This window comes from Podarcis bocagei (assembly GCF_964188305.1).
Source record: "Podarcis bocagei genome assembly, chromosome: 1".
NCBI classification, from domain to species: Eukaryota; Metazoa; Chordata; class Lepidosauria; order Squamata; family Lacertidae; genus Podarcis; species Podarcis bocagei.
Window position 1 is genome coordinate 59,476,098 of NC_138125.1, and position 13,523 is coordinate 59,489,620.

Here is a 13,523-nt window from a genome sequence, read left to right on the forward strand (position 1 = left end):
TGAACTCAAAGCTTTGCATTGATGCGATCTCCCCTTATCTATAAAAATCTCTTAAAAGCTGCACTTCCTCTGCTCATCCTTTGCCCTTTTTCTCCCAAACATAATTGCAGCTTTGTCTCTTTTTCTCTCACCAAAGTTCACCCTGCAGCTGATCCCATGCATATTTACTCAGAAATAATCCCTACGACGCTCAATGGCAGATGTGCATAGGACTGCAACGTTAGAAGTTTGCTCCCATGCACCCTTACTGAAAAGGAAGCTGGTGTTTTATTTCACTGGCATCAAAGCCTTGAAATCTTTCGGTTTTACCCTTCTTTACCTGGAGTATCAGCCGATACCCCTCATATTGAGAACATTTGTGGACTGTTGAGCGGGGAACGGGGCTATAAACTAGCAGGGAGGGAGGGAAGATATAAATTCTCCAATGGAGACTGTGTTATGTCATCCTAACATTTGTATGTACATAGGCTGTTTACTCTGGCACCAGTACATTCCCACCTCTTTTTTGAATCCCTGTAGATAAGAAGTTATTTGTGGGTCACAGCTATCTCAGTAGTTTCTTCCGATACAGTACATTTTAATGCTGTTTTTCCCAAGCAAGCTTGGCTCAAAAGTGTAGTCTTATCCCAGGTGTGTACAATTGAAACAGAATTGCCAGGTACTATGTGTTGAGTGAAGACATCTGTCTCCACTCACTGGTGTGAATATATGTTAAGAGATACTAATACACATCAAATCATCCTGATGTGTACAATGAGTACGAATTTGATTTGGCTCCTTCCACTTACCAGAACAAAAAAGTAATGACTGGTGAGTTAAGTTACAGGATTGGGAGAAAGAATCCTGCCTGTTCCTTTTATTTTCAACTCCCACCCACCCACACTTTACTTATGAATGATGACATCATCATATGTAGGTTGACCCAGAGAACTAGATCTAAAAGTACACAGTTACAAAAAATCCATAAATAAATGTGAAACATTTCATTATAACAATAATTTTAATTGTCCAGTATAATGGATTACCTTGTTTCTGTAAATATATTTATGTCAAAATGAAGTTAAAAAGAAGAAAATATGATTGAATATGTGTTTCAAGCTCCTGTAATCCACCGTGCATCAAGCAAAAGTCTGATAAATTTTAGCGCCATTGCAAGATAAAACTGCTTGCATAATGGGAGCATTTATTAAAATGTGCTCTTTTTAAAATGTTAATACCTCTATGAGTAAGAATTTTATTCACCTGTTGCTATATTGACTTTAACATAGTCAGTAGAAGACATACCATCAAAATATTATGCAAGTTCTTTTGGGTAAATAAATGCCCGGTTAGTTACAAGAATACAAAAATAAGGCAAACCATTTCATTAATTTTGCAAAAGTAGACAAAAAGTTACTGTAGCCATATATTTCAGTCATACCACTGAAAAGTGATTGCCAGTACAGATCGATTTTAACAGTCTAGACAGAATGCTTTACAAGGCATAAGATTATAATGCAATCAGTTTTTAATCACAAATGCAAACTTCAATGGTTCTGCCTTGCAACTGCCACAACAAAGGAGATATCAAGAAAAACACGAATATTTGCAGGATTAAGGCTTGTTTTCCAGTTGGACGGATGCAAATGCAGTGATCAATGGGACCACAGGTCATACTTTCTACAAATTAGATCTTTCCTTTGCAGCAACATGAGACGCTTGGGTGTAGGTACGAATACAATCCTAGAAACAAGACAAAAATAGTTTAAACCACTGACAGTCAGCATGGGTTGTAGGAGCAAGTTTCTAACAGAGAAATTCTTTAGAGACTGGAGGGAGAATCTGAGGATGCAGGAACTACCAAATCCTAAACGCCAGAGTAAAAGTGAGAGAGCTTTTCTTTTTAATTTTTTCATTCCTTCCATCTCCTCAGATTTTCCCTCCTATTGACCCCAAAACAGAAGGAAAATAAGCATGGCAGTTCCACAGCTGCCATACTTCCCCCCCCCTGCTTATGTTGGGGGAACAGGAGGGCTTTACTCTCCCAGAACTAAGGGATTATCCTAAGAATACGATGATTTGCTGGCATATTGGCAAATACATTTTTGTGCAATACATTTTGATATGACACTTAAAAAGGAACAATTGATCAAGGCAAGCTTGAAGGGGGGCTTTGGCCACTTGAACTGGCAGCATTTAAAGTTTGCATTTTAAACCCCCTACCCCCCAACTCCACAGTCCTCTCTTTCGATCATGCACTTTCATCTACGGCAATTTACAGATTAATGCCTTAGCCCCTCAGCGCACAGTAATTTGAATGGAAGTTGTTTTCATACCTTGTTGCCCCCTTTAGCATTGTACCTGTCCAGGTGGGCTTGGATGCGGGCACCATAATCAGGATGAACATCAGTAAAGTTTTTCACCTAGATTGGCAAAGAAAAGTTGAAGAGCAAATATAAGCCTGCATTAAGATTTCCTCCAAAGCCCCTTCTCTTCCCCTCCATGGTCAGAGGCAGTAAGTCTCTGAATTCCACTTGCTGGGAACTGCAGGTGGACAGAGTGCTGTTGTGCACCTATCCTGCTGGGGTGCTTCCCACAGGCATCAGGTTGGCTACTGTGAGTACAGGATGCTGGACCAGAAGTGCCATGAGCCTGATCCAGCAGCCTCTTCTTATGTTCTCAAAGTACTGTATTTTTCGCTCTATAAGACGCACCAGACCACAAGACGCACCTAGTTTTTGGAGGAGGAAAACAAGAAAAAAATATATTCTGAATCTCAGAAGCCAGAACAGCAAGAGGGATCGCTGTGCAGTGAAAGCAGCAATCCCTCTTGCAGTTCTGGCTTCTGGGATAGCTGCGCAGCCTGCATTCGCTCCATAAGACGCACACACATTTCCCCTTACTTTTTAGGAGGGAAAAAGTGAGTCTTATAGAGCAAAAAAAACGGTATATGTAAACTATGCCATCTGCTATTGACATGGAGATTTGAAACTACTAACTGGGTTTGAATGAAATAGCTTCCAATTTACCTCCTACGACCACAGTATTACACAGCTTCCCTCCAAAGTTGAAATCTAATTTTTGCATGCAGATGTCATAGCTTTGTCCATGTGCTTTCTGTGCTACAGCATGGACCAAAACATCCCTAAATATATCCAGGTCTTACTTGAAAAAGTAAGCATGGAGGCTTACTGTCTTTCAGCTGACAAGACTCCCTGTCAGAGTAGTTACTCTACTATTACTTTATCCTTATAATTTAAATAATATTTCAAAAAGAGATTGTTGAAGGCTTACCTTTTACATCTGGGGTTTTTTTTTTCTACCTTAACTTTTTTTGTCTGTCTCATATTTTCATGCATCTTAAAATAAGGTGGCACACAAGTCTAAAATTATTGTAGGGTGTACATTAAGAGCATAGATCAGATGTCATCAGATAAAAGTAGCAATTTATCACTTACAGCCTTCTTCTGAATGAAAAGCTGAGCATCTTTAAGATGGCCAGCGATGTTCTCGCAAAGCCTCTCACGTTCTTCTTCACTCAGCACTTTAGTATAGAAGTCTCGCACCTTTAAATGAAAATGAAGGACAAATTTCTCTCACATTATGGATGTATCCTGTGCTGCATAATTATTAAGATCTTTTATAAAATAAAATAAAAACTTTCAGCTGAGAGAGTCTCACTACTGACTTTAAACTCCACCATCAACACTGGGAACAGAAGGGATGGCCAAGAGTCTTATCCCCGAGATGTGTCTCACATTTACAATTTACAGCTCAATCTAAAGGCAGGATCTACCAGGATGAGAGAGTTTGGATTTGGTAGATTTTGAGCTTTCCTGGCCAAGCATAAACCTTTCATCCTGTTTGAGCCTGACATATGCTGGCAGATATCACTCCCCCTGGCTCAGCTGGTTGAACTTGTGCTGGTGGAATTTACACAGGCATTATTCTATTTTTAAAAGGGGGGGTGGCATTTCAGGAAACACTTGCATATATTCCAAACTCTAGGCCATGTGACCTAGGGCCCAATTATCAAAGCTTGTGCAAACACTCAACTGTCGGGTCAGCTACTGGTAGGCTCCTGAATTAGGCAAGTTCATTAATGCCAGCAGATCTCCCCAGGGTAGGTCTAGGATTGCCTAGAAATACAGGCCTAGAAAAGAGCTTTCATTGATCTTTGGGGGGGGGGGTATATGAAACTCTACAACTTGATACAGTAACAAAAGGGGTAATGCAGAAATGGCTTAGAGAAGCCACAGCTAAGTTTCTGCCAGATGGATCACAAAAAAACTTTTAACCTGCTTTCAAGGTAGGTGTTTTGCAGATGTCTCAAGAAAGTCAATTCACTCCATAAAAAAGCAGTGTATACATCCAACTCAGGTCCAAAATAATTTTCCATTTCTAATCTGCTTACTTGAGACACATTGTCCTCATTTGCACTATTGAAGCGTTGCACATCACCAGAAAGAAGCACACGGCTCTCCTTCAAGTTGGGCTGGTCTTCAGGGCCAGTAAAACTGTTGGGATAATAATTTGGGGCACCACCTAGAAGAAAGAAAGATAGACAGATAGATGATAGATATATAGATAGATAGACAGATAGAGATGTAGATGTAGATTTAGCTATGGATATGAATCCATTAGATGTGTTTCAAATGTGCCTCATACCTAGCTATTAATATTGGGGGCGGGGAGTCAGTATACAGCAATAATCTCCTTCTAGAGGAAAAAGTCAACTAGAGTCTCTCAACACTCTCACTCTACAATCCTTATCCGATTCTGATTTCCAAAGCGAGAGGTGATCAGGGTATTGTTTCCCAGTAACTGCTTCCATATGAAATAAGACTACTTGATATAAAATAAGACTACTGCTTCCCTTTCTTCATTCTTACTGATAAACAGAATACTGTAAATGGAATCTAGTAGAACATTCAAGAAAGATCAGCTCCCTGCCTATTATAAGCTCTTGGTTGGGCACCGAAGCCAATTTCTAGAAGTTCTTTGAAGCAGTATAATCACCTTGGCGTGATTTTAAGTATAATTTTATTGCAGTTCTCTGAAATAATAGGCATAAATGTTTGAAGCCAAAATAACTGTTTACAGTAATAACTGTGCATCTGTTCCCTGTTTCTCCATTCAAAAGGCAATACACTTTTGATTAAACTATTTTATGCATCCATATGGCTAAAAAAGTTCACAAAGGACACACATTTTAAACAGACTTCTGCTCACGCAACAGGACCTCCCCTTCATCTGTTCTACAGACAACTGCACATTCCCCAAATTTGTTCTGAAGCTGCTTGGGGATTCTCCAGAACAGATCTGGGGGGCTAAACACTCATGAGATGTTGAATTTCACCCACAGTTAGGAATCTAACATGAAGCAAAATTAGAACACATATCCAAACCGTGCTAGAAATTCAGAAGAAAATGTCCTTGCACATGGTATTGCAGATTACTTCCAGAAGACACCTTTTGGAATTACCGTATTTTTCGCCCTATAGGACGCACTTTTTCCCCTCCAAAAATGAAGGGGAAATGTGTCTGCTTCTTATGGGGCGAATGGAGGCTTTCGATAAAGCCTGGAGAGCGAGAGGAGTCGGTGCGCACCGACCCCTCTCGCTCTCCAGGCTTGAGGAAGCTCTGAGCAACCCTCTGCAGTCCGGGGCTTTGCGCAGCTCTGCTCAGCCCCTGGCTTCCTGCAGCTCTGCGCAGCCCTAGGGAGCCCGGCGCGACTTCCCGCCGGGCTCCATAGGCTTGCGGATAGCAGGCTGTTCTCGGGGCTGGGGTCGAGGGAAGCTCAGGCTTCCCCTGCGCCAGCCCCGCGCCTGGGGGGGGGGATAATTTTTTTTCCTTTATTCCCCCCCTCAAAAAAACTAGGTGCGTCCTATGGGGCGGTGAGCCCTATGGGGCGAAAAATACGGTACCTTGGTTGTCAGAAATGCACATAAATCCATCTCTCTGGTAGTTGGCAATTCGAGCTCGGTAAGGACAGTTTACAGGAATTTGAAGGAAGTTGGGTCCCAGACGATGTCTATGAGTATCTGCATATGAGAAAAGACGACCCTAGAATAATATAATGGAGAGAAAAGAATGGAGGGGGGTAAGTTTTCTTTAGATTGATGCTGACACCGTGCTGCTCCATGCTTTATATTATGACAATATCCATTCTTCTTAAGTTGCTCCTGCTCCTAACGTCTACACAATAATTCTTTCTCACAGGGGCAATAAGAACATAATAGGAACTTAGGTCCAGGGTGCAGCAGGGATCACCCGAACCTTATATCCCACCAAGATCAGTTGCAGGAGTGCCAACCAAGCCTTTGGTGTCACTAACTCAGTCCTGTGGAACACTCGGCACAAAAGGTGCCCCTGATCTCTACTGGCAAACTTCTAAATGCCAGCTGAAAACTTGTCTATTCCTCCAGGCCTATGCAGGCAATTAAGAGTACACACCCCCCCATAGGTTCCTGATCTTTATTTTTAACGGTTTTAACTTGCTTTCAATATTTTATGATTTTATTGTATGGTTTCATCTTATTTTTACCATTCTAAACTGCTTTGATAAATTTTGGGGATAGAGTGGTATACAAATATTTTTATAAATAAATAATGCAAGAGCAGACCTGCTGGATCAGAAGAAATCTTTCAGTCCAGTATTCAGCTTCCCGACTTGGAAATCAATGTAATTTTCAAGTGTATGAATCTGACTGCTCTCACCAGGTGAGATCAGGACTACTTTCCTGAACAATTTATAAGCTGATTTGGGAATTTAGTCTCTGAGACTGTTGAATGCCACTGTGGAGTTACATTCTCAATATTTATTTAAAACAGCTTACAACAGACGTTACTATATATTCGCTAATAAGCAAACTCCCAAAAGCACAGTCAAAGGTAGCCATGAGAGACTTTTGTGTTTTTGCTTGGTCTTGTTTTGTTAAATATGCTTTTATTTAAGGGGGGGGCTCAAATATTGTGTACGCTTCCAGGCTGTACATGAATTGAACTGGCAGTGCATAAACAAAGTCATTCTGACCTACTGGCAAGAATACATTACTAGAGCTAGACAGCCGGAATATTCTGCTGATATTTTCTTTATGTTATGAAACAGCAATGGGAGACACACAGGTCCAAAATATGTGACTCATTTGCCAAAGAAGCTCCACCCTCACCGCTGAACCATCGTCAAGATTCCCTTAGCTAAAGCTTGATATATTGGAAGACTTAAAAAAATAAATTGTTAAGTGCTACACACAATAAATTGACTGGACATTTTTATAGGTAAAAACATACGGTAATTCTAACTAAATACATCCCCAAAGTTGCTGCTCACTGTCTTAACCTACATTAATGGGGGCAAAGTGTCAAAGAGAAACATCCAATATATTAAATTATGAATACATAAAAGTGAAAAACCCACAAATCTTCCGCTCAATATGTTTATCTGCAATGAGATCTTGTGCTGATCACATGCCCACCCTTGTTACCATGCTAGGGATTTGAACTTCCAATAATGACCACACACTTTTGATCCAAGTACAGTGGTACCTCGGGTTAAGTACTTAATTCGTTCCGGAGGTCCGTTCTTAACCTGAAACTGTTCTTAACCTGAAGCAACACTTTAGCTAATGGGGCCTCCCGCTGCCGCCACGAGATTTCTGTTCTCATTCTGAAGCAAAGTTCTTAACCCGAGGTACTATTTCTGGGTTAGCGGAGTCCGTAACCTGAAGCGTATGTAACCTGAAGCATATGTAACCCGAGGTACCACTGTATTTGGATTTTATGGGCTGGATTTAACTAATAGGTCCTGCAAGCAGAGCAGACTTCTGTAACCACAACTGGGCTCTCCCTTTCCACACATGCTCCTGTGCCGCCCCCCCATTGGCTTCAAGGGGGAGGGATAAGCCCCAGAATAGCATGTGTGATGGAGGCAAAATTAGAAATGCTCACACTCTTTAGCACTGGGCTGAATTCCTCCCTTAAAAAAAATAAAAATGGGAAGGGGAAGTAAGAGAAGAGAACAAAACACACACCACACACCATGGAAAAATTGGAATAGAGTGGGGAAACCTCCCATTAAGACATCATCCTGGTGTTATCTTTTCTCATTATATTTGACACTACAGGTATTAAATAGAAAATACCAGCTGTATTTAAGACAGGGTTCTCAAACTTTTTACCATCAAAGCCCACCTGCAGTTACAAACTGGTGGTACAGGGGCAGAGGCAGTCACAATGTAGTGGCAGAGTTTGGCCATTACTAACTTCCACCTTGTAATATCCTGATTCAACACTTCCTCTGGCACTTCCCTTCAGAAGAAGATCTTCCCACCACCCCACCCCAAACCAGTCACCCTTCCTCATCATGCAATAACTTGCTGATGTTTGCATTGGTCTAACTAAAAGGCTATGCCACAGCTAATGGAAGAGGCAGGCAAGCGAGGAGGCACTGAACAGGCAGTGGCATTGAAGTCCTCTTAAAAGTGTTCCATGGCCCACCATCTGTTAAATAAACATGAAAGCATACTATACTCCTTACCTGCAACATTTTATCAGGGCTAGGTTCAATTCCTGGAGGCATGTTGCTTGGAGCAAAGGCAATTTGTTCCACCTCGGCAAAATAATTGACAGGGTTCCTGTTTAAGACCAGCTTCCCCACCGGGATCAGAGGATAGTCTTTGTGGGACCAAATCTACAAAATGCAAGAATACAATTTATTACAGATAGTTTCCAAGTAAATCTTTCCACAGAGATGCAGAACTTTTATTCCTTATATCCAATATGTAGGGTAAAGGAATGGAAATTATGCTTACCTTAGTTACATCAAAAGGATTGAATGGATATTTCTCAGCCTGTTCAAATGTCATCACCTGGATATAGAAACTCCAAGAAGGGTAGTTTGCATTAGCAATAGCATTGTAAAGATCACGCAGGGCATAGTCGGGATCTTCAGAGGCCAGTCTTCCTGCTTCTTCAACAGTAAGGTTTTTGATTCCTTGATCAGTCTGCAAAAATCAAAATAACATTACTTTCAATTTTTCATTAAAAATTTTTTTTACTTAAGAATTGCATCCTAGTAATGATGAAAGAAAGAAATATTAAAATTGGTCTAAAGATCTGCTGTGAGAGAGGGCATGGGTGACACCTGGCTTGAGAGCAGTACATGTGAAAAGGATCTAGGAGTCTTGGTTGACCACAAACTTGACATGAGCCAACAGTGTGACGCGGCAGCTAAAAAAGCCAATGCAATTCTGGGCTGCATCAATAGGAGTATAGCATCTAGATCAAGGGAAGTAATAGTGCCACTGTATTCTGCTCTGGTCAGACCTCACCTGGAGTACTGTGTCCAGTTCTGGGCACCACAGTTCAAGAAGGACACTGACAAACTGGAACGTGTCCAGAGGAGAGCAACCAAAATGGTCAAAGGCCTGGAAACGATGCCTTATGAGGAACGGCTAAGGGAGCTGGGTACGTTTAGCCTGGAGAAGAGGAGGTTAAGGGGTGATATGATAGCCATGTTCAAATATATAAAACGATGTCACATAGAGGAGGGAGAAAGGTTGTTTTCTGCTGCTCCAGAGAAGCGGACACGGAGCAATGGATCCAAACTACAAGAAAGAAGATTCCACTTAAATTAGGAAGAACTTCCTGACAGTAAGAGCTGTTCGACAGTGGAATTTGCTGCCAAGGAGTGTGCTGGAGTCTCCTCCTTTGGAGGTCTTTAAGCAGAGGCTTGACAACCAAATGTCAGGAGTGCTCTGATGGTGTTTCCTGCTTGGCAGGGGGTTGGACTCGATGGCCCTTGTGGTCTCTTCCAACTCTATGATTCTATGATTCTATGATTCTAAGAAGCTGCCATACTGGAAAGAAGCCTACAGTGGTACCTTGGTTTGCATACATCTTGGTTTGCATATGTTTTGGATTACAAACACGTCAAACCCGGAAGTACGTGTCCCGATTTGCAACCTTTTTTTGGATTACAACCCTTTTTTTTTTGGATTACAAACAAATTTTTTTGGGGAGGCCTCATTAGCGAAAGCAGGCCTTGGGTTACAACCTGTTTTGGTTTACAAACAGACCTCCGGAACATATTATGTTTGTAAACCAAGGTACCACTGTATATGCAGAGGTGGATAGAATGGCAGGCATCTCTACTCCTAAACCAGTATCTCAAGTGCAGTATTCAATCTTTGCATAATGGAGATGCTACAAGGGGATAAACATGTTACAGTACCCATTTTTCATTTCTTGAAGTAGGAATAGGTAAGAACTCCAGGTGTGGGGTACGTCCAGCGATTTAGGAAATTAGTATTAACAAATGCGAAACAGGAAAACTGAAATCAATACCTTAGCATGGAATTTGCAGTATACAGATTTCCCGTCAGCATTGACTAGCTTAAAAGTATGTGATCCGTAGCCATTCATATGACGATGTCCATCTGGAATGCCACGATCACTGAACAGGAATGATACCTAAATATAAAGCAAGAGCAACAAAGTCTACGTAGGCTCTCTTTCATGAAAGCTCACGCAACTAAAGCTAGGTACACCTGTGGACTTCTCTGCACTAAAGAATGCTCCAACCATGGTTTATTCTTGGCATGATATTCTGCCCTCACCCCTGATGACTTTGACCTGCAACAATAGTACAATACATCATTTCCACATAATCCATTTGAGGGGGTTGGAGAGCTATGTTCATATCATGGGGCTGCCAGGGAATGACCTGGCGCTGAGGGAGGGGGAGGAACAGGAGCCTTTAGACAAGACAGGAGAGGGAGGGGAGGACAAGCCAAAGGAAGGAACTCAAGCAGTGAGAATGCTCCCAAATGCTGGAGAGCAGCAACACCACTCAACTAGTTCAGGAACAGAGGGAGAGTCAGTGCCCATTCCTTCAGCACAGGACAGGAGGGGGTTAAAACACAGGGAACAAAGGAGGCATCTGGGGCTTCCCAAGCTCCTTTGCTGGAAGAGGAACCAAAAGCCCCCACTTCCTGGATCTGATGCCGAGGACTCGGACACATGAAGCTATGTTCTGTACCTTGTACATAATATGTATATAAAGACTGTAAATATATCTCTGAGTGAGCAGAGGTATTTCTTGCAAAAGGCTTCCAGACCCATCACAGTTCAGGTGAGTTTAGGGAAGGGGAAACTTATGTCCTCCAACCATTAGTTTTCTTGAATGGGTGACAGGTATGTGTTTTAGTCATAGCTTGCCCAATTGTAAATGATACAAATATTGTCACATTTTAAAGAATAAAATTTATAGAAAATGGCATAGAGTTGATAAGGGAAGGGTTGTGTTGTGTATCACTCACAAGAGACCAAATACACCAATGTAAAAGAGAATATGTATTTTCACACATGAATCTTTTAGTCTCTGAATCAGAGGATGCGAAAAGGAGACACAGTTGACTCAACCTGCAAGGTGAAGGAAAAAAATGAATAGAAATTAAAAGAGTAAATCCCACCTGGTGCAGAGACTCAGGGCGAAGACTCCAGAAGTCCCATACCATGTCTGCATCTTTCAGATGAGTTTGTGGATTCCTCTTTTGGGAATGGATAAAGGATGGGAACTAACACAAAGACGATACAAAGAAGATTTGCATTACTGTGTAGTTGCATTATCTACACAGTCCCTTGTACTAAGTTCACTTTGAAAAGATGTACCTGCAGATAAGTTCCATATAGAAATTATATCTACTGTGAAAATTACATAATCATAAATCTTAAAACAAAAAAGGAATCAAAGAAGCAGAAAAACATGTTATAAAAGCTCTTAATGGAAAAACCCATTGGCGACAGATAACAGCTCTACAGCGTCACCTGGTGTCACATGTTTATAACGCAGTTATAACGATATAATTGATGAGTGTAGACGAGTCCCTAATATTAGTGGATTATTCCTCAGGGTACAAGAACTGCAATTTGATATTAGAAAAGAAGCCCCATGGAAGAAACAGATCCATGTATGTTGCACTTTTCTCTCTCCCTCTCATTCACCACCCATTAACTTCTTTTGGGTGCCCAAATAAATATCTGACCTACCAGCATCGCATCTCTAATAAAGAAGATGGGGGTGTTGTTCCCCACAAGGTCCCAGTTACCATCTTCTGTATAGAACTTCATTGCAAAGCCTCGAGGGTCACGGACTGTATCGGCTGACCCTGATTCTCCAGCTAGAAAAGGAAGGTTTATAAACGTGAACACACTGAGAACTGCACACAGTTTTCCCTTCAACCCTGGAGATTGGCATCCATTCTAATATTGGGAATGGCCATCACATGTTTAAATTGTCCTCCCAGCCTTCACCTAATGAATGTTATAGCGCTCCAGTTCCAAGGATGATTATCGTATGTGTATGTTGTCGTTTACAGCTTTTAAGAGGAACTGAATGGAAAGGGGACATTGCACAGTGGTTTCCTGCGCAATGTAGTGTCCTTATGTGACACTTTCCTCCTTCATTGCAAAACTCTTTGTTTTTAAGCACCAGATTGTTTAGTGTGGAAGTGCCTGTACTTTGAAGCTCTCAGCTTATCAAGATCAAACAGACGCCTTCACCATACTCTTTTCGGCACCTCCTAAAAACATTCCTGTTTAGAAAAGCCTACCCCAGGTTCCCAGAAAGCTGAGGGAATTTTAATAAGTTTTATTATTTTAATTTTAAAACGTACAAAAGTAGGGTTCTCTCTCCCCCCCTTTGATTTTACTGTTTTATCTTTTGTCAATCGCTTTGAGGTGTGTGTGTGTTTTTTACAATAAAGCAGTTTACAAATTTACAAATAATAAATGAATAAAGTATAACAAAATTAGTTCCTCTAAGGACCCCATTTAATAAATGAGTGTGTACACATGACACAAATAAAATGGAAATGCAAAGAGGGGTTGTTGTTTTTAAGACTTACCAACAGTAGAGAATCGAATAGCGATTGGAGTTCTTTTGCCAATATGCTCAAATACCTTTGCTTTGCAATACCTGGTGATATCATGAGTCACTTCAAAATAGCCAAAAGCTCCTAAAAATGTTTAAAATTGTTGTTTTAAATAGAAACAAACAAACCATCTAAATATCAAGGGCTTTGGTAATAATATCAGAAATGGCAGTGCAGTTTAGGAAGAATAAATATCTCTGCTTCATATAATGTGGTGCTTTTCTGCTGCAGCTGTTTCTGGCGTACACCTTAGCATATTGCCTTTTTGACCCTGAGACATTGTTATAGGACACAAAAGACCTTGAGTTTCCATAACAGACCCTTTACACGCAGGCAGGAAATAGGGAATGTTTATTATTAATTTATTTACCTATCTTATGGATTCTGGAGAGCTATGGGAAACAAGAAGGGTCACGTAAGGCATGAGCCAAAATTTGTTTTCAGGAAGCAGTGATTCTCCTTTTATGCCTAGACCAAAGGACCTGAACAGCTGAAGGCACAGCATCTGTGAATACAGGGGGGTCTGCTTCTTACTAGAAAACTTTTGAGATAAGCTGAAACACAATGTCGAGTTGTATATTTTCCTTCCAGCTACAGTTCTTGGGGGCA

General features: G+C 41.1%; 1 protein-coding gene across 2 annotated transcripts in view; it reads right to left on the reverse strand.

Moving 5' to 3' along the window:
• Positions 1–815: 815 nt before the first annotated feature.
• LOC308570369 (catalase-like) overlaps positions 816–13,523 on the reverse strand; it is a 46,977-nt gene continuing 34,269 nt past the window's right edge. For both annotated transcript variants that reach the window (XM_081165126.1, XM_081165125.1), the window contains exons 3-13: positions 12,888–12,998; positions 12,031–12,161; positions 11,454–11,558; positions 10,327–10,452; positions 8,793–8,984; positions 8,519–8,671; positions 5,907–6,045; positions 4,394–4,524; positions 3,438–3,545; positions 2,316–2,402; positions 816–1,722 (exon numbers count right to left, since the gene is read on the reverse strand). In XM_081165126.1, coding sequence (XP_081021252.1) covers positions 1,660–1,722; positions 2,316–2,402; positions 3,438–3,545; positions 4,394–4,524; positions 5,907–6,045; positions 8,519–8,671; positions 8,793–8,984; positions 10,327–10,452; positions 11,454–11,558; positions 12,031–12,161; positions 12,888–12,998 — 1,346 coding nt within the window. In that variant the 3' untranslated portion in view covers positions 816–1,659. The remainder of the gene's footprint in view (positions 1,723–2,315; positions 2,403–3,437; positions 3,546–4,393; positions 4,525–5,906; positions 6,046–8,518; positions 8,672–8,792; positions 8,985–10,326; positions 10,453–11,453; positions 11,559–12,030; positions 12,162–12,887; positions 12,999–13,523) is intronic.